The sequence below is a fragment of the Mobula birostris genome, chromosome 7, assembly GCF_030028105.1.
Source record: "Mobula birostris isolate sMobBir1 chromosome 7, sMobBir1.hap1, whole genome shotgun sequence".
Taxonomy (NCBI): domain Eukaryota; kingdom Metazoa; phylum Chordata; class Chondrichthyes; order Myliobatiformes; family Myliobatidae; genus Mobula; species Mobula birostris.
In genome coordinates this window covers 37,734,737-37,756,406 of record NC_092376.1, presented here as the reverse complement: position 1 = coordinate 37,756,406, position 21,670 = coordinate 37,734,737, and the positions used below count along the sequence as shown (strand labels likewise).

The 21,670-nt window shown below is 41.6% G+C and overlaps 1 protein-coding gene across 2 annotated transcripts in view; it reads left to right on the top strand.

Moving 5' to 3' along the window:
• Positions 1–21,670, top strand: part of kl (klotho) — a 105,175-nt gene that overhangs the window by 42,651 nt on the left and 40,854 nt on the right. For both annotated transcript variants that reach the window (XR_011886562.1, XM_072262915.1), the window contains exons 2-3: positions 12,965–13,481; positions 19,747–20,015. Coding sequence is in view for 1 of the 2 variants with exons in the window: in XM_072262915.1 (XP_072119016.1) it covers positions 12,965–13,481; positions 19,747–20,015 (786 nt within the window). In the remaining variant the exon portion in view is untranslated. The remainder of the gene's footprint in view (positions 1–12,964; positions 13,482–19,746; positions 20,016–21,670) is intronic.

Here is a 21,670-nt window from a genome sequence, read left to right as displayed (position 1 = left end):
AAGGATTCAGATTGGAACCTGAATGGTTAGTTGGGATAGAGCTGGTTTTCAGCAAGCTACCTTTATATTATTCCAGTTAGTGCAAATGACCAATCACATAAGGTCTCATAATCCCCAAAGATGGTTCTTGACCGCACATATGAAGCCGAGGTTGCTTTGAACACTGAAGAGGAATCCTCGGGGTAGGTGGGCAGTTCCACTGATTGGCACTATTTCACCGTTTAGTTCCAGCCAGCACTGTATCATTGCACAACCTGTTTTCCGTAGATCTGTAAGATAAGTTGAGAGGGTGTACTTGACTTACCAACTGTTAAATTGCATGAACTCGTTCCATGCCGCAAGTCAAGGGGAACTGCAGGGCATACTGGTTGCAAGTTTATGCATCCCCAATAATATCTGTTTGGTTGGTAAGGTCAGATGAGATTGCCAAGTTTCAGACGCATTGTGACAACGAGTGCTCACCTGCTGCTTCCTGTGTTCCACTGACTTGCCCTTTTTTTTGGAGGTACCTGCTTTACTAACAGTCGGTCAGGTCTCGTGCCTCAGGTTAGGGTGCTGCTTACCAACCCCTACCCAAAAATCTTGAAGGTCCCCCAATGCCTCCTTAGATCACATAACCAGCCCTGTTGGGGGTCACTTATTGAGTGCTTACCCGGCATATATGACAAATAAACTCTTCTTGGGCTTCCAGCCAGGTCCAGGTATCCATTATAATTGACATTTGAATGACAAACTGTCATCTTAATTGGGGATGATGCCTGGGCATGTCTAGTTTGGTGGTATTTTTGCCCTCATGGTCCATCCCTCCTCATTGGTTAGTCTTCATCTGAACGGGTTTCAACTCTCCCACCTTATTTACAATTGAATTCCAGTTCCTACTTAGAGTGAGACATTCATCTTCGTTAAAATTCTTTTCCACTATTTTTATTTCAATGTCTTCTGTTACCAGGCAGTCCGAAAAGGCATTGGTGCAGCATAGTAGTCTTGTGCCATCAAAGTCAATCCTATGGCCGTTGTTAATGCTATGTTCTGCCACCGCCGATTTCTCTAGGTAACCCAGATGGATGCTCCTGGTAAAGGAATCCATTGAAATAAAACGAGAGGAAAAGAACTTTAACAAAGACGAAGGTCTTGCTCTAATTAAGAACTGGAATTCGATTGTAAACAAGGTGGGGGAGTGGAAACCTGATTGGATGAGGACTAACCAATCAGGAAGGACTGGCTATGAGGGTATAAATACCACCTGAGTAGACAGACCCAGGCCCCATCCCTGATGAAAATGGCAGAGTTCGTCAATTATAATCGTTACTTGTAACCGGCTGGAAGCCCGAGAAGAGTTTGTTTGAAATACATATTAGTTTTCCCCATGCTAAGTTTGCCTTTTATCAAGAACAAACATAACATGGTGCCAGAAATCAGTGTGAGTCTAAGCACAGAGAATAATGAATACCGCGAACAACTAAAAAGAGGTGCAGGTTCCAACAGGGAAAAAAAAGACTACGCGAGTACAGTATTGAAAGTGCTAGCAGCAAGTGAGGTCGGCCAAAGAGGTGAGAGAACATAAGAACTTAAGAAATAGAAGCAGGAGTAGGCCATCCGGCCTATCGAGCCTGCCCCACCATTCAATAAGATCATGGCTGATATGTCTGTAAAATCAGCTTCATCTACCTGCCTTCTCCCCATAACCCTTAATTCCCTTACTATGTAAAAACCTATCTAGCTGTTTCTTAAATATATTTAGTGAGGAAACCTCAACTGCTTCCCTGGGCAGAGAATACCACAGATTCACCACTCTCTGGGAAAAACAGTTTCTCTTCATCTCTGTCCTAAATCTTCTCCCCTGAATCTTGAGGCAATGTCCCCTAGTTCTAGTCTCACCTACGAATGGAAACAACTTTCCTACTTTTATCTATCCCTTTCAAAATTTTGTATGTTTCTATAAGATCCCCTCTTATTCTTCTGAACTTGAGAGAGTATAGTCCTAGGCGACTCAATCTCTCCTCATAGGTTAACCCCTTCATCCCTGGAATCAACCTGGTGAACCTCCTCTGCACTGCCTCCAAAGTCAGTATATCCCTCCTCAAGTATGGAGACCAGAACTGCACACAGTACCCCAGGTGTGGCCTCACCAGTAACCTGTATAGTTGCAGCATGACCTCCCTGCTCTTGAATTCAATCACTCTAGCAATGAAGGCCAACATTCTGTTTGCCTTCTTAATAACCTGTTGTACCTGCAGGCCAACTTTTTGCAATTCACGAACAACCACTCCCAAGTCCCTTTGCACAACAGCATGCTGCAATCTTTCACCATTTAAAAAATAATCTGCTCTTCAATTATTCCTTCCAAAGTGGATGATCTCGCATTTACCAACATTGTATTCCATCTGCCAGACTTTGTCCCACTCACTTAACCTATCTATATCCCTCTGCAGACTCTCCACATCCTCTATACATCCTCTATACAATTTGCTTTTCCACTCAGTTTATTGTCATCAGCTAATTTTGCTACGCTACACTCAGTCCCCTCTTCCAAATCATCAATGTAAATGGTAAACAGCTGTGGGCCCAGCACCGACCCCTGTGGCACCCCACTCACCACAGACTGCCAACCGGAGAAACACCCATTTCTACCAACTCTCTGCCTTCTATCGGTTAACCAATCCACTATCCATGCCAATACATTTCCTCCAACTCCATGCACCCATATCTTATTTATAAGTCTCTTGTGCAGCACCTTATTGAACGCCTTCTGGAAATCCAAGTATACAACATCCACCTGTTCCCCTCTATCCACTGAGCTCATTATGTCCTCAAAGAACTCTGGTAAGTTTGTCAAACAGGACCTGCCCTTTCTGAATCCATGCTGCATCTGTCTAATGGAACCACTCCTTTCTAAATGTTTCGCTATTTCTTCCTTAATGACAGATTCAAGCATTTTCCTGACTACAGATGTTAAGCTAACTGGCTTACAGTTGCCCATCTTTTGCCTGCATCCTTTTTTAAAAGGTAGCGTGACATTTGCTGTCTTCCAATCTGCTGGGACCTGCACATAGTCTAGAGAGTTTTGATAAATGATTACCAATGCGTCTACTATAACCTCCGCCAATTCCTTCAGCACTCTGGGATGCATCCCACCTGGACCAGGGGACTTATCTACCTTCAGGCCCTCTAGTTTGCTCATCACTATCTCTTTAGTGACTGTGATTTTATTGAGGTCCTCACCTCCCATTTCGTCCATAACATCCTTCTTTGGTATAGTAGACATGTCCTCCACTGTGAAGACCGACACAAAATAGTCATTCAATGCCTCAGCCATTTCCTTATCACCCAAAATCAATTTCCCCTTCTTGTCTTCAAAGGGGCCTACGTTGACTTTAGCCACCCTCTTCTGCTTCATATATTTATCAAAACTTTTGCTATCTGTTTTTATATTTTGTGCTAATTTACTTTCATACTCTATCTTCCCTTTCCTTATTTCTTGAACACACTATGTCCAGAAGTTCTCCAAGAGATTAAGGTGAGAGAAGCTGTAAATTCCAGTAATGTATAACCTGAGTCCTCCTGCACCACTGCAGTCTACGGGCAATCTAACTGATAACTGAAATCACTTCAAACAGTGATTCACTACGTACTTATGAGCATGTAGAGCTGGAGGTGTGGGTGAAAATTTGAAAGCGTCTATCTTTCTACATGTAATTGATGAAGAAGCTTTCAAATTGAGGAGCATTTTGTTCCAAGTAAAAACATCACGTTTGAAAGATAGAAGTTCTTTTCCTGTGACCAGAAACAAAGTGTTAGCTTTGATCAATACTTAGCTAAGCTTCACACACTGAGTAAATCCTGTGAGCTTGGGGATTTGACGGACTCACTAGTTAGAGACAAAATAGTTTTGCAGAATCCCAGATAATGGACAGAGAAAGATTGCTCCATGATAAAGCTTTGACATTGGAAAAGGCTGGAAGTATGTGTAGGGCAGGGGAGGCCACATGACCTCAAGCTAAGGAGCTGCACAGGGCAGGAATAACTGCTTTCACAGCATGCACTAAGGAATAGTGCACAAAGCATTTCCCAAAAGCAACAGCAAAGCAAAGAGGAAGGCTGAAACAGCAAATGTGGAGGTAGTCACATTCCAAAAACATTTCCTGCTTATGGAAAACCCGACAAAATTGTGGGAAGAAGAATCATTTTGCAAAGTGCTGCAAAGCTGGGGCTACCAAGAGAAAGGTACACATGGCTGCTGAGGAAATGGAGGAAGCCTTTGTAAAAATGAATGGATTGTTCCAGTGACTGTGAATGAGACAATAATTCCATTCAAGCTTGACAGTTGAGCCCAGGTAAATCTGCTGTCTATGGATGGTTACAAGACTCTCAAAGTGGAGAGCTAGATTTATCCAGTGACGTTAAAAGTGACAGGCTATATTGGAGAGATTGTACCTGTAAAAGGGGGCTGTTACGCACAAGGGCAGCACCTACAGGCACAGCCACTGATTGTTGTAAATTGAGTACAGGTGTCCCCCACTTTTCAAACGTTCGCTTTACGAAACCTCACTGTTATGAAAGACATACATTAGTACCCTGTTTTCGCTTTCAGAAGGTGTTTTCACTGTTACGGAAAAAAAATCAGCGTGCGATAAAAGGCAGCGCGCGCCCCGAGCAACCGCTCTCTCTCGGATTCCGAACGGCATTGCTTAAACACGAGCCTCTGAGCAGCCGTTTGCAAGATGAGTTCTATGGTACTGGAAAAGCTTAAAAGAGCTCGTAAGGATGTTACACTTAGCTTAAAACTAGACATAATCAAGTGTTTTGATCGTGGTGAACGAAGTAAGGACAACGTGAGTTTGGCTTGTGGAAGCTGACGAACATGATGTTGAAGAGGTTTTGGCATCCCATCACCAAGAACTGACAGATGAAGAGCTGATGCAATTGGAAGAAAAAAGGATAACAATTGAAACCGAATGAGTAATGATAAAGCACGACTTTAATTTTGAAAGGGTACGTCAATTTAGGAGATACTTGCAGGATGGTTTGAGTGCTTACAAACAACTGTGTGATAGAAAAATGCATGAGGCTCAGCAGTCAAGCAAGCCTTCCACATCAGCCACAGCAGACGATGAACCTCGACCTTCGACATCAAGGCGGGCAGTCATAGGAGAAGATGAGCTGCCTGCCCTAATGGAAACAGACGACGAGATGACACCCCAGTGTCCCACCACCCCAACACCCAGGACGCAAACAGATATCGATTCGCGGAGAATGCAACGGTAGCTGGAAGGCACACAGCACATCTTTAAGAAAAAAGCCAAAATAAACATGCTAGTTAATTAGGTGCCGCCGACACGTAATTGTCGGCCCAGATCAGAGACAACACAATCGGAAATTGGCATTGATCTGGGCCGACAATTACGTGTCGGGCGGCACCTAATTAATTAGCTTGTTTATTTCAGCTTTTTCCTTAAAGATGTGCTGTGTACCTCCTGGCTACTGCTGGACCCCTGCATGCTTCGCGACAATGTATCGCTCGGCAGCCCGGAGGGTGGGAACCACTGCACCACTCAACCTGCGACGACTCAGTCTAATACACCATCATCAGTGTGCTCGGCAAGCTGTCTTCCCGATTCCCGTAAGTGATATTACACTGTACATACATTATTTCTACTTTATATAGGCTGCGTATTTTTACGTGTTATTTGGTATGATTTGGCAGCTTCATAGCTTAAAGTTTACTGGAGAGAGTGTTTTTGCCAACAGCGCTTGCGTGAGATTTTCTGCCGATGGCGCTTGTGTGAGATTTTTGCTATGGAGAACAGTTCAGTAATGATTGTGGAGAAGTATTTCTACTTCATATAGGCTGTGTATTTATCATATCATTCCTGCTTTTACTATATGTTACTGTTATTTTAGGTTTTATTTGTTATTTGGCATGATTTGGTAGGTTATTTTTGGGTCTGCGAACGCTCACAAAATTTTCCCATATAAATAAATGGTAATTGCTTCTTCACTTTACGACATTTTGGCTTACGAACCGTTTCATAGGAACGCTCTACCTTCGGATGGCGGGGGAAACTTGTATAGCCAATATTAGGTCTCAATTCATGTGAAAAGCTCAACCTGGTGAGAAGAGTTTTCCTAGTGGCTTCACAGGCCAAAGATGACCACAATTCACTCATGGAAGAGTAAGCAGATGTCTTTAAGGGACTCGGATGCTTACTTGATGTAACTCGAGAAAGACATGATAGCATCCATGAGAATTCCAGAGAATTATGCAAGAGAAGCACAATAACTCCACCTTCCACAGACATCCATACCAGTTACACCAGCATGACAGTCAGGATGCCATTATGGAACAGAGTGATGAAGAACATGATAAAAAAGTCACCAGTCTTGCTTCCACATCATGCAGCTTTGGTTCCATATCTGTCTCTCACCAATTTCCCATTGAAGACTGGAAATCAAAAATATCTCCACGATCCTCTCTGAAGTTGAAGATGAAAAATAAAAAGGAAGATGGTGAGACTACGCAATCCCAAGATCATAACAACAGCACAAGTTCAACATAAACCGACAGGAGGAGTTGCTATCTATGATACACAGCCAACAGAAGGAGCTCTGTGAATTGAGGCCAGATCAAGTAGAACTTGTACAAAGACTCACTAATCACATCGATGTAGTCCAGGGCTCCATTATGAGGCACATGGAGTGAATTATGGTCACACAGCAAGAACAAGAACAGAGATGAACAGATAGGATCTTGGCAGAAGGATGTGAAAAAAATGAACATGTTGATCAGAGACTGAACACAGCAGATGAAAGCAATACACCCATGGAGACAAACAGATGACCAAAAAGGATAATCAAACCACCTTGGAGACTGATTGAGTGTCAATGAGTGAATAAGGAACTGTATTTGCTCATTACAATTGAAGTTAATGTAAACATCTTTATTGGAAAGCATAATTGTTTCTTGCAGGTTTATGAGGACAGAGTATTGTGTTTGTTTTTTCTTTAATGGAGAAAGATGTGTTATTATGTGTGTACATAATAAAGAACTGCAGTGTCCAGTTGCAGGTGGTTCACCCAGAACCGGAAGTGATGTTGGTGAGCTGGTCACGCATGATCATGTGGAGCTAGAGCCATTACTGTAAATAAATATGTGTTAGTTTTACCCATGCAACACGCATCAAAGTTGCTGGTGAGCGCAGCAGGCCAGGCAGCATCTCTAGGAAGAGGTACAGTCGACGTTTCGGGCCGAGACCCTTCATCAGGACTAACTGAAGGAAGAGTGAGTAAGAGATTTGAAAGTGGGAGGGGGAGGGGGAGAGCCAAAATGATAGGAGAAGACAGGAGGGGGAGGGATGGAGCCAAGAGCTGGACAGTTGATTGGCAAAAGGGATATGAGAGGATCATGGGACAGGAGGTCCGGGGAGAAAGACAAGGGGGGGGGGGAACCAGAGGATGGGCAAGGGGTATAATGAAAGGGACAGACGGAGAAAAAGGAGAGAGAGAGAGAGAGAGAAAGAATGTGTGTATATAAATAAATAACGGATGGGGTACGAGGAGGAGGTGGGGCATTAGCAGAAGTTAGAGAAGTCAATGTTCATGCCATCAGGTTGGAGGCTACCCAGATGGAATATAAGGTGTTGTTCCTCCAACCTGAGTGTGGCTTCGTCTTTACAGTAGAGGAGGCCGTGGATAGACATATCAGAATGGGAATGGGACGTGGAATTAAAATTTGTGGCCACTGGGAGATCCTGCTTTCTCTGGCGGACAGAGCATAGGTATTCAGTGAAACGATCTTCCAGTCTGCGTCAGGTCTCACCAATATATAGAAGGCCACATTGGGAGCAACGGACGCAGTATATCACCCCAGCTGACTCACAGATGAAGTGTCGCCTCACCTGGAAGGACTGTCTGGGGCCCTGAATGGTGGTAAGGGAGGAAGTGCAAGGGCATGTGTAGCACTTGTTCCGCTTACAAGGATAAGTGCCAGGAGGGGGATCGGTGGGGAGCGATGGGGGCGACAGATGGACAAGGGAGTCACGTAAGGAGCGATCCCTGCGGAAAGCAGAGAGCGGGGGGGAGGGAAAAATGTGCTTAGTGGTGGGATCCCTTTGGAGGTGGCGGAAGTTACGGAGAATAATATGTTGGACCTGGAGGCTGGTGGGGTGGTAGGTGAGAACAAGGGGAACCCTATTCCTAGTGGGGTAGCAGGAGGATGGAGTGAGAGCGGATGTGCGTGAAATGGGGGAGATGCATTTGAGAGCAGAGTTGATGGTGGAGGAAGGGAAGCCCCTTTCTTTAAAAAAGGAGGACATCTCCCTCGTCCTGGAATGAAAAGCCTCATCCTGAGAGCAGATGCAGCGGAGACAGAGGAATTGTGAGAAGGGGATGGCATTTTTGCAAGAGACAGGGTGAGAAGAGGAATAGTCCAGATAGCTGTGAGAGTCAGTAGGCTTATAGTAGACATCACTCCATCCTCCTGCTACCCCACTAGGAATAGGGTTCCCCTGGTCCTCACCTACCACCACACCAGCCTCCGGGTCCAACATATTATTCTCTGTAACTTCCGCCACCTCCAACGGGATCCCACCACTAAGCACATCTTTCCCTCCCCCCCGCTCTCTGCTTTCCGCAGGGATCGTTCCCTACGCGACTCCCTTGTCCATTCGTCGCCCCCATCCCTCCCCACCGATCTCCCTCCTGACACTTATCCTTGTAGCGGAACAAGTGCTACACATGCCCTTACACTTCCTCCCTTACCACCATTCAGGGCCCCAGACAGTCCTTCCAGGTGAGGCAACACTTCACCTGTGAGTCGGCTGGGGTGATATACTGCGTCTGTTGCTCCCGATATGGCCTTCTATATATTGGCAAAACCTGACGCAGGCTGGGAGATTGTTTCGCTGAACACCTACGCTCTGTCCGCCAGAGAATGCAGGATCTCCCAGTGCCCACACATTTTAATTCTACGTCCCATTCCCATTCTGATATGTCTATCCACGGCCTCCTCTACTGTAAAGACGAAGCCACACTCAGGTTGGAGGAACAACACCTTATATTCAGTCTGGATAGCCTCCAACCTGATGGCATGAACATTGACTTCTCAAACTTCCGCTAATGCCCCACCTCCTCCTCGTACCCCATCCGTTATTTATTTATATATACACATTATTTTTCTCTCTCTCCTTTTTCTTCCTCTGTCCCTCTCACTATACCCCTTGCCTATCCTCTGGGTTTTATCCCCCCTTCCCCCTTTTCTTTCTTCCTGGGCCTCCTGTCCCATGATCCTCTCATATCCCTTTTGCCAATCAACTGTCCAGTTCTTGGCTCCATCCCTCCCCCTCCTGTCTTCTCCTATCATTTTGGATTTCCCCCTCCCCCTCCCACTTTAAAATCTCTTACTATCTCTTCTTTCAGTTAGTCCTGATGAAGGGTCTCGGCCTGAAACGTTGACTGTACCTCTTCCCATAGTTGCTGCCTGGCCTGCTGCGTTCACCAGCAACTTTGATGTGTGTTGCTTGAATTTCCAGCATCTGCAGAATTCCTCGTGTTTAGTTTTACCCATGCTAAGTTTGTCTTTTATCAACACAAACATAACAGGCAGGTTGCAGAGTGTCTATGGAGAGGAATGGAGAGTCAACATTTCAGAAAAGAATGAAGGGTCTTGGCCTGAAGTGTTGACTCTTTGATCCTCTCCATAGATGCAGCCTGATCTGTTGTCTTACTGTGTATTACTCTGGATTTCCAGCATCTGCAGAGTGTCTTATGTTTAAGATCTTAAAGCTACAGGGTAGAAAATGAATTAAGATTTTAGCACAGGGATATTATAAGGGTTGTCCACTCTATGTCTGCCCTGTTATCCTCTTCAAGTAGCTGTGCTATGATGGAATGGTGGAGCAGACCTGATGGGCTGAATAGCCTAATTCTGCTCCTATGTCTTTTAGTCTTATGGTCAAAATGCTGGAGGAATTCAGCAGGTCGGGCAGCATCTATGGAGAGGAATAAGAAGTCTATGTTGGGTCCTGATAGAAGGTCGTGTAGCCCACCTGGCTTGCCACTCACGTTAGTCTAGGGGAATCAGCTTTTGGCCCCGCCAAGCAGGGTATGCAAGTTTGGGTGGATGCTGTGTAATGTACCCCTGTACAAACCTGCAATGCAAAATATCAGACAGTACACAATATGCGATTAAATGACTACACTTTATAACTCTTACTTTAGCTATGTGGTTAGTAGAGAAACAAAATATAAGAGTAAAAGGCGCCACTTTTATTAAATAGTTTGTGCACAAAATCGTTGGAGCTCACGCCTCAGGTATTCCTCCATAAATGACCTCTGCCGAAATGTCGCTGACCCCTGGACCCTCGGATTCCAGTATACGTCGCCTGGTGATCACCCAGCGCTCTCGGCACTTGTCCTTCCTCTTCACTCTTCTCGACCGAAAACCCATGAAAAACCCCAGCTCCCAGACATACAAGAAAGAATAACATTCCTCCCATTGGCTAGCCACCCGTTATCTATAGTTATAACCCAAACATCGCTGCTACTGAAAAACTATTACCTCAGCAGTTAACACTACAGAGAAGCTATTACATTAGCCTTAGCAGTTAGCCTTACTGAGAGACCCTACAGTGGCATGCCAGAACACCAACTGCTCTTTCCTCTCCATAGATGCTGCCTGATCTGCTGAGTTCCTCTAGCGTTTTGTGTGTGTGTATTTAACCAGAGATTTAGAGTGAGAATCCGGCCCAGTACTGAAAGACTGCTACTCTATCAGAGATGCTGTCTTTCATTGAAAATGTTAAACTGAGGCTTTATCTACTATCTCGCATAGATATAAAATACCCAATGGTTTTAATTTCAATTTGCAACTGGGATCTGTTCTGGTTTTCTGTCCACTGTTCATGCATTCACTAACATCATGAAGTCAGATTGCTGACAATCACCAACTTTTTGATTGTGGAAGTTTGCTTTTACAAATCTTATGTTGCTTTCCCTTCATGATAACAGAGAAGAAAGAGTATTTAATTGGCTCAAAAGTGCTTTTGGACATCCAGAGATTGTGAAAGGGACTAAACAAATGTATCTGATTAATAGTCAGTGTGGACACAGTGCACAGAAGTGCCTGTTTTGATGTTGTATCTCTACAGCTCTTCTAATGATCTTCCTGTTCTATCAGCTGGGTCGAAGTCAAAATGTTGCTTTGAAGATGCACTAAGATAATCATCAGAAATGTATCTCCAGTAACTACATTTTAATAAGCCCCTTCATTTATATCATACCTTTAATGTAATGAATAAAATCCTCCTGGGAGGGGGGAGAAGATGGCGGCACGACGGCAGCGCGCGCAGCCACTTTGGTGATGATATCTGTTATCTGTCAAGTCGGAGATCGTGCACAATTCTGATTTGATGGAGACAGACGTGAGAACATGGAGGAACATCTGGAAAACTTCTGAAATGCCCTCTTCGCTGCAGCTGCTACTGTATGGTAACCGGAATCTCCAGAGCCGAAGGCCCCGAAATCCTCGGCTTTGCATGTTTCAGTGGCCGGGGAGAGGTCGAAGATGCTCGGCAGAGGATGGCGCTCAGGAGGCTGTATCGGAGAGGCTGGTTGGAAGCTCAAAGTTTTCGGACGGATGGACTCAGTGTCGGCTGTGGTCGGCTGCTTCCAAGGTATCGGCAAGTTGACGGTGCCTGAAGGCTTATGGCAGGGAGTTTCTCCCCTTTTGCCGCCTGCTATTGGGGACTCAGGTGTCGATTGATTCAGGACTTTGAGACTTTGGTCTGTCCTGTTTTCTGTGATATCACTCTGGGGAAACATTGTATCATTTCTTAATGCATGTATGCATTTCTAAATGGCAATAAAAGAGGACTGAGTGTTCTTATAATCTAAATTTAGATTATGAGGACACTCAGTCCTCGTTTATTGTCATTAAGAAATGCATGCATTAAAAAATGATACAATGTTCCTCCAGTATGATATCACACAAACACAAGACAGACCAAGACTAAAACTGACAAAAACCACATAATTATAACATATAGTTGCAACAGTGCAAAGCAATACTGCAATTTGATAAGAGCAGACCACAGGCACGGTAAAAAAAAAAGTCTCAAAGTCCCGATAGCCCCAACATCTCACGCAGACGGTAGAAGGGAGAAACTCTCCCTGCCATGAGCTTCCAGCGCCGCAAACTTGCCGATGCAGCATCCTAGAAACACCAGACCACAGTCCGACTCTGAGTCCGTCCGAAAACTTCGAGCCTCTGACCAGCCCTCCGACACTGAGCACTGAGCACCATCTCTGCCGAGCACTTCGACTCCGGCCCTGGCTGCCAAGCAACAGGCAAAGTCGAGGATTCGGGGCCTTCCCCTCCGGAGATTCTGGATCACACAAGTATCAGCGGCAGCGAAACAGGCATTTCAGAAGTTTCACCAGATGTTCCTCCGTGCTCTCACATCTGCCTCCATCAAACCAGAATTGTGCACGACAACCTACTTGACAAATAACAGATAGTCAATTTATAATTTCAATTTACTTGATGTTAAATACTGATCTGTTCATCTGAAACTATTAACACCTTTGTTCCAATATTGAACAATCTGTATTTTCTGGAAGGTAACAAAATCTTTCAGTAAAAATTACTGGAGGGCATCAAAGGCTCTATATTTTACAGATATTAGATTTTAATTTTGATAAAAATTAACTGCTGGTGTTAATGTATTTTGGCATCATCGATTGCAAGATATATTCTTAATGAACTGCAAAAGAAGATTAAATGCCAGTAAGTTATATAAAATTGCAACATTACTTGGCAACCAATGTAGGCCAGTGTGAAAGTAACTTGTATCTGAGCAACAGTAGTTTGGAACAGATTTTGGCTTTAATGTGCAATGATATCAAGTAAATATCTCTATATCTATAAATGAATTGAATGTTATCTTATGTTTAATGTGTCTATTTTCAGGCACACTCCAGGACCTGGCATATCTACAATGACCACTTTCGCCAGTCTCAACAGGGCTACGTGTCAATCGCTTTGGCTTCCCACTGGGTTGGGCCAAAAAATGGAGACATTAATCCAGAAACCGTGCAGCTATGCCAGTGCTCCATCAACTCTGTACTAGGGTGGTTCGCCAAGCCAATATTTGTAGATGGCGATTATCCAGCATGTATGAAAGATAAGCTTAAATCTCTACTGCCAGTTTTTGATGATGAAGAGAAAATGAAAATAACAAAAACAGCCGACTTCTTCGCTCTCTCATTTGGACCATTAAGTTTTCGACTTTTGGACACAAAACTACTATTTAACCAATCGAAAAAATATTTTCTGAGACAACTTCTCTCTTGGATTCAAACAGAGTACAACAATTCAAAAATACTAATTGTGGAGAATGGTTGGGATGACAGCAACAGCAACACAAGGACAGCAGATGTGTATAATATGTACCCATTAAAGAACTTCCTTATGGAAGTGCTGAAAGGTAATCTTTTTCTATTTTCTTTTTCCTAATGAAAATTTTTGAGACCATAAGACCATAAGATATAGGAGCAGAATTAGGCCATTTGCCCTATCAAGTCTGCTTCACCATTTCATTATGGCTGATCCATTTTTCCTTTCAGCCCCAATGTCCTGCCTTCTTGCCATATCCCTCTGTGCCCTGACCAATCAAGAATCTATCAACCTCTGCCTTAAATATACATGCAACACACATCAAAGTTGCTGGTGAACGCAGCAGGCCAGGCAGCATCTCTAGGAAGAGGTACAGTCGACGTTTCGGGCCAGGACCCTTCGTCAGGATTAACTGAAAGAAGAGCTAGTAAGGGATTTGAAAGTGGGAGGGTCAGCCCTCCCCCTCCCACTTGGCCTCCACGGCTGCCTGTGGCAAGGAATTCCACAGATTCACCACTCTCTGGCTAAAGAAATACCTCCTCATTTCTGTTCTAAAAGGACACCTCATTCTTCTGAATTCTAGTGAATACAGGCCCAAAGCTATCCAACACTCTTCATATGACAATTTTGTAGAATTTACCTGAAAGTTAGAAATCTGCATAGAGACTTCTGATAAAGTCAATTTCCCTGGATATTTAGTCTAAAAGTATCCTCAAATGGTTCATGTAGAAACAAATTCAAAAACGCAGATGTATAAAGAGTGAACTCCAGGAGAAATCGTAGATATTCAAGCTAAGCAGGAACAGCATCATCAGAAAAAAAAATAATATTTTTTGGAAGGATGATCAAGAATTTAATGCTGGACTGAAATAAAGGATATGCTGACACAGTTCATGGGAATAATTCAAAATTCTTTCTCGTTACACTGCACCGTCTGAGCTTCTGTTACCTTTAACTAGTCACCTCTGGTAAATTCTGTTAGGCCGTAAAACAGATAATTATGTGTTGTATTTGAAAGAATCTCTTTAGAGAAAAAGGATAAGCCCAAAAGAAGCCAATGAAATAGAAGCAGGGTAAGGCCAACTGGGCCCTGAAACCTATCTCACCACCCAGAATGCTCTTGGTTGAACCACCTCAGGCCTCAGCTTCTCAACTGTGCCAGATTCCCATAACCCTCAGTTTCCCAGTCTTTCAAAACCACCTATCTCCACATGAACAACCTCCCTGGGGCAGAGGATTCCAGAAGTTCGCCACTGTCTGCTAAAATAAATTACTGTGCATCTGGGTATTATATGATCAGCCCCAACCATTATGTTGACTTCTTCAGCCACACATTATTTTGTTTTGCATAGAAATAGGGATATTAAAGGATTTCAAGAATGATCAGGAAGATTGTGTTAGATAATTGGCATTCGTGGAGGAGAAAACATCGTTGTGAGCTAATTAGGCCAAAAGGCTTGTTCCAGTGAGGTACCATTCCTTGATCTAGTTCTTGCCCCATTCCTCTACCCTTACGATGATCTGCTTGCTTCTGGCAACTTTGCTTGGCTGAAAATGGTGGGATGACTCTTCAAGTGAGTCTCTAATCATATCCCATGTACAGTACCTTTATCACTAGCCAGCAGGATGGTATGACATGAGGTAAAGGCTCAGTCGTTAACTTGATGTTCAGTGTAAAATCATCCAGGTTAATTTTCATTGACCTCAGTGACACCAGTTTCACATGCAGTGTGATGAAAGATGACTCCAGAACAGTACATAGTTTTGTCTATTAATATTTCTCAGAAGTTCATCACAGACCTGTTTAAATAGCCCTTTTTGTGTTACTGTCTTGGTGACTAGACACATGTTAGAGAAAGGAGCAAGTAGAACCTAATTATCTGAGTACATTTAGTAATAGACTAATCATTATATTAAAAAAAAATCAAAGCCTCAAAATAAGATTCCCTTGATCTTTGACAAGTGACGGCCAATTTGCATACAGTGAGTAATAAGAGTCGCCATGTTATTTTGTATAGTAAAGTTGATTCACGTATATAAGGTGGCCCAGAACTTCCTTTGTAATGTAATATTTAATGTTTATCCATGAGGTTAGCTGGGAAAAGAAACTAATTTTTAAAAACTGCAGATGCTGTAAATCTGAAATAAAAACAGAAATTGTTGAAAAAAGTTCAGCTGGTGAGACAGCATATGTAGTAGGAGAAATGTTCAACATTTCAGGTCCAGAATGCTTCATCAAGTTAACCCAAATCTTGATTCAACATCTCAGTTCACACCTCTAACAGTGAAGTACCTCCGCAATGCCTCATTTACTTTGTACCTTTGACTGATCCATCCTGAACCTAAAGTAGGTGGGGAATGAGGAATCCCAATTAGAACTGGGATTTTACATGATAAAACATTTCTATTTACATCAATCTTTATGCCAACTTCAGTTTCTCTGGCTCCCCCTATTGGACAGTAGGATGTCACTTCAACACAAAGATTAAAATTGCTCTCGTAGTGTTTCAGTTGTGTTGGACAGGCATGTATGCCTTCATTATGTAAATGGCTTTGTTCCTGGTACTTTGATAAATTTCCACCTTGATGACGGTGGTTGGAGATTCCCTTCTTAGTGTAATTTGCATTGATGATTTAATAAGCTACAGCTGAATTTTCCTGAGGTTTAGATACACGGAGCAGAGAAATGATACCTTTGTTAGATTCAAAGTCACTGTGTCCACATACCACCTCAGAGAGCCAGACTGAAATGTAGAATTATTCAGAATTTGTAACACAAAAATTAGCCATTAGGCTATAACACTACTTATCAGATACCTCCTATAATTAACTGATTTAGCAGCCTGATTATCTTTTTCATATACCTATCCAGCATCAACTTAAATACAGTCACTCCCTGCCTCAGATAGTTGGCAACATTTCAGGCCGAGACCACTCATCGGGACCAATGAAGGGTCTCAGCCTGAAATGTCGACTGTTTACTCTTTTCCATAGATGCTATCTGACCTGCTGAGTTCATCCTGCATTTTGTGTGTGTAACTCAGTAATTCATCCTGATTATGAACATTCTATTCTTAATTATTAATCAGAATGAAGTTAAAAAGCCCAGCTGACCCCAGATCCAAAGAAATTTTTAACCTTAAACAGTTATTACATGAACGTGTACCAATGAAGATAGTTATTACTAGTTACAATTTGTTATACATTTCTATTGAGGAACACAAACATTACTTTTCTGGTTTTTTTCTTCAGCCAGCCTTCTCTCTGTCTGTACACAGTTAGGCTATGGAGTAACTAGATCTGGAACGTTCTATTCACATTGCACCCTGTAATGATGCCAGATGCTGCCCAAACTCCATTATGCAAAGTCTTGAGTCTTCCAGCTGATAACTCTTTCTGCACCTGCAGTAGCTGTGCCATGAGAAGCATCTTGGATTTCCCATTGCAGAGAGGATCTGCATTCATTGTGACTGAGGAGCCAGCCATGCCTTTATACACCAGAATTAAAACTTAAATTCCAACCACTAGAGTGAAAGAAAGTGTGGTACATCTATTCTGCCTGCTTCCTACTGATAACTCTTTTGATTTTTATTCTACGGCCACCAAGATTCCATCACCAGATATATTTTCGCTTTCTCTCTCCTTCTGGCATTTTGAAGGGACTCCTTGGTCTGCTCTTTTGCTTTCACCAGCCACTCCTTTTCTTACAGTGCTTATCTCAGTACCTGTCCTCTCTCTTCTCCCTTTCCCACGCGAAGCACCAGATCCCTCGAACTTCTTCCAATCTAGTGTACTATATCTGGTGTTCGTAATGTGGTCTCTACATCAAAGGCACCATATGCAGATTGGGTGATTGCTGTGTAGATTGCTGTGCATTCAGTCCACAGGGGTGACCCTGAGCTTCCTGCTGCCTGCCTCTGCACTTCATCACCCCACTCCCACTCTTAATGATTTCTCTGCGGCCGCCCATGCTGTCACAATGAGACCTAACACAAGTTTGGGGGCTATCTCCTCATTTCATGTCTAGGTAGTTTACAGGCTTCTGAACTCAATATTAAATTCCATAACTCACTTTCTCTGTCTGTTGCAGAATGAGCCTCTTATCCATCTATAACATTATACGGTCCATAAACATACCCTGAGCTACCGGGCGGTTTCTGCATTTCTGAATCCTGTGGCTCTTACAATCCTTTGTCCGTATTTGCCTGATTTAATAGCTTTTATGAACAATTGACTATGTTCTCCCTCCCTAATTGCCCCTTTTAATCCATTGACTATTCAAGGTTCAAGATACAAGATTGTTTATTGTCATTTCCAGTACAAAATTGTGAGGGAGAATGAAATAATTGTTACTTTGGATCCAATGCAACACAAAAAGCACAATAAGAACACAATAATAAAAAAAACACAATAATAAAAAAAAACACAATAAATATAAATATGTAAAATAGCTTATACACATAGATTGTATGTAAATGAAGTAATGCTAGGTACAGGGGTTTCTGTACATAAGGTGACTCTACAGGAAATGATAAAGTAGTGGTGGTGGGGTGGGTTAGCGGATGGAGCTGTTAATTAGCCTGACTGCTTGGGGAACATTACTGTTTTTGAGTCTGGTGGTCCTAGTGTGGATACTACGTAATCTCCTCCCTGATGGGAGTGGGACAAACAGTCCGTGAGCAGGGTTGGTGGGATCCTTCAGGATATTGCTATATCATGATATTATTTTGTTGAAGGTTTACCATTCTCTTTGCCCTACCCACCCCTTTCAACCATTCTCCCTGGAGCTTGATGCTATCTTGTTTCTCTCTTTCCCAATTTCAACAAAGGTGTCCTCAGCCTGAGTCCTTAACCCAGTTTCTCCTCCCACAGTTGCTGCTTGACCTGTCAAGTGCTTCCAGCATTTTACACTTTTATTACAGATTTCCAGTAAGTGGATTATTTTCAGTTACTATATAGTCGCCAGTTATAGCTGACTTCTAAATAACTGGCAACTACAAATGTCAGGTAATTTGTTTACCTTTGTCCAAAATTGTAAAGGATACTGCAAGTTAAACTTAAAATCGCATTAGTAAATTAAACTCTGTGCAAAATTAAATGAAATATCAGGATTGCTCTCTCACCAATGTCCACAATGGATTAATTCTCCAGTTTTTCACTCTGTTCTAGCTGCAGTCTGTGTGGTACACTCCCAATATTAATGTATAATTATTGTTTCTAGATTTTGCAATTTTAAACTTGTATGTTTTGACATCTTTGAGAATTTGTTCTCAATTAGGTATCTGTGGATGAAAGATTAAAGGAATTTTTAAATTACTATTTTCTATCCAAGCATTTTCTGCAGGGCTTACATAAATTCAGAATTCTGTATAATAGTCTCTTGAATATAGTACAATATTATCCTCTCTTGAAGTGCTACAGGAACTTTACTGAAAGGCTGTGTTGAAAAATGTTACTTGATGGACATTCTTTCATCAACAAGAGTATAAGCTGTAGGCTGTATAATTATGTCACAAAATAATGAGCTTTTCGCTTTGATAAACATCTATTCTTGATGTTTGAATGCTGACCTGCCAATTGACCATACTGGAAGTCATTTAGATCTATGTTACCTTGGAATAGTTATCATTTGTGATGAAATTGTTATCATTTTCAAATTTAGCCTCTTTCATTTTCACAATATTAAGTACAGTTGTATATGTTGATCAAAAACCTATCATGAACTAGGAAATAATAACTTCTACTTAAAATTAAGAAATTATGGAACCTGCTTTACGTTCTTACACCATCAAATTAAAATCACACCTCAAACTTTCAGCTAAAAAAATGTGAAATCCAACTATAACTGTACTTATGCTATCCAGTTCCTCATGGAGTACAATTTTGCTTATATTCACCAGCATCCCTTTTAAAAGCATCAAATATTGTGTTTATAGTGCAGCTCTAGTTAATCAGCACATCAAGTTACTATATTTTAAGATAAGATAATTGGCAGGTCATCTACTACACTCCTAAAAGGTGAAATTCAATACCTAAAACTTTAAGGGATGCAGATTCAGTTGACACTTTTTAACACCCGCTCAAAAGCTATTTATTTAACTTTGCTTTTAACTACCATATTTTTGTCTTTTATTTTCATTTTTATTTTTATTGTATTTTCATTTTTTTACTTTTATCCTATTGCAAAGTACTTTAAACTTCTGTATAAAAAGTGCTCTATAAACAAAGTTATTATTTTTGTCAAAAAAAATTAGTCAACTAAATTAGTCCTGGATGATGAATGTTTCTTGTAAGACAGATGCATTATACCCTTATAGAGTTTCAACATTAACGTTTTGTTCCTTGTAATTTTACAGCAATTAAATATGATGGAGTTGATGTTATTGGATACACTGCATGGTCACTGGTAGATGGCTTTGAATGGGATGCTGGTTACAATTCCCGACGAGGATTATTTTACATTGACTTTCAAAGCCAGAAAAAGGAGAGAATACCAAAATCATCTGCTCTTTTCTATCGTCAAGTGATAGAAGACAAAGGATTCCCACCAGTGCCAGAAAACAAACCTATCACAGGAACCTTTCCCCGTAATTTTGTATGGGGTATTTCAGAAGATGTCATACAGGTATTTTATTTAAATTAAGGTCCTTATTTGATTAACAAGATAAATGAGTTGTAGTAATTAACAGTGATTATTACCTCAAAATCAGTTTCATCCGTTTGCACTCAGTGTTTTTCTATTATTTATAAATTGTATCTTGCATTGTGATATTTACTGTGGCACTACAAAAGTCACGGCATCGTTTCATTCATCCTCTGTAAATTATATCACAACCCCTTTCTAGCCACAGATATCAGCTTACAAGTGTTACCTTACGTAGTGTTAATAATTCTGTTCAAGCATTCCATTGGATAGCACACAAAACAAGTGAGAAATATTCTGAGTTGTGTGTTTTTATTTACTGGATGGTCCATTGTTCACAAAGAATTAGGACAAGTGGAAGTAGGTTACCATACATCCTATAAGGATTTGTGAGAGGACACATTCATTGTCCTATGTTAACATAGTCGGGGTGAATCTGTGAAATTTATTGCCACAGATGGCCATGGAGGCCAAGTCATTAAGTATATTTAAAGCTGAGGTTGATAGGTTTTTGATTAGTCAGGGCATCATAGGTTACAGGGAGAAGGCTGGAGAATGGGATTGAGAGAGATAATAAATCAGCCATGATGGAATGGTGGATCAGACTTAATGGGCTGGATGGCTTAATTCAGCTTTTATGTCTTATGCTCTTATGGTTAAGGGGGCTATAATATTCCACTGGAGTTTGGAGAATCAGACTCAACCCACTGTAGGATGCACTAAATGTCTTCCTGAAATGTACCCTTCTTTACTACTCCAGTTCCTCTTGCCCTCCCAGGAAGTGCTCTCTGCTGGATTGTGGAGATTTTGTAATCATAGTCTGTGCAATGAACTACCGTGATCAACATCTCAACACGAGAATGAAAATAATTCCCTGTATGAAGTAAGATCAATTTCAATGTGACCTAAATGGAATGCCTTTTAAGACACAGGAGAATGTTCTGTATTAAATTTGTCCCATATATAACTGCAAATTAAATGATAACTAAACAAGCACACAGTATGGAAGCATTATCTTATTTTGTCTCCTTTTCAAGAAACTCCTTCAGGTCCTCCATGTTTAATGTATCTTTCAGTTTCTTTATCATAGCCAAAACTGGCATGTAGTTGTACAGTTTATTTTAGGACACATTATTATACAACATGGATTTCATAGGAACAGAGTTGTTCATTTAGCTCCTCAACCCTGTTGAAGCAGATTAAGTAGTTCATACCTAATTTGACCACAAAATCTGTATCTTAACCCCCATCTATCCACTTTAGATTTTTGACCTTTAATATTTGTAGTATCAGTTTCAACATCAAAAGCTTTAATATTATCTCTATAACAGATTGCTAGAGAAAACCCCAAGGTTCCAGAGATTATGTACTAAGTATTACGTAATAATGTACTTCTCTGATACCGATACTCAGATCATTTTTTATCTTCCTTTCTAACATGTTGCCAATGATGTTGGACTAAGATCTTCCAGTAAATATGTATTGAAACTGAAATCCAAATGCAAGATTTCAGACTGGAGACTTCTTATTGTCATTGCTCAGTACACAAGTGTAAAGGAGAACAAGATGATTGTTACTCTGGATCCGATGCAGCATGTTCTATAAGTAATCCTATAGAACACAATGTTCAAATAACT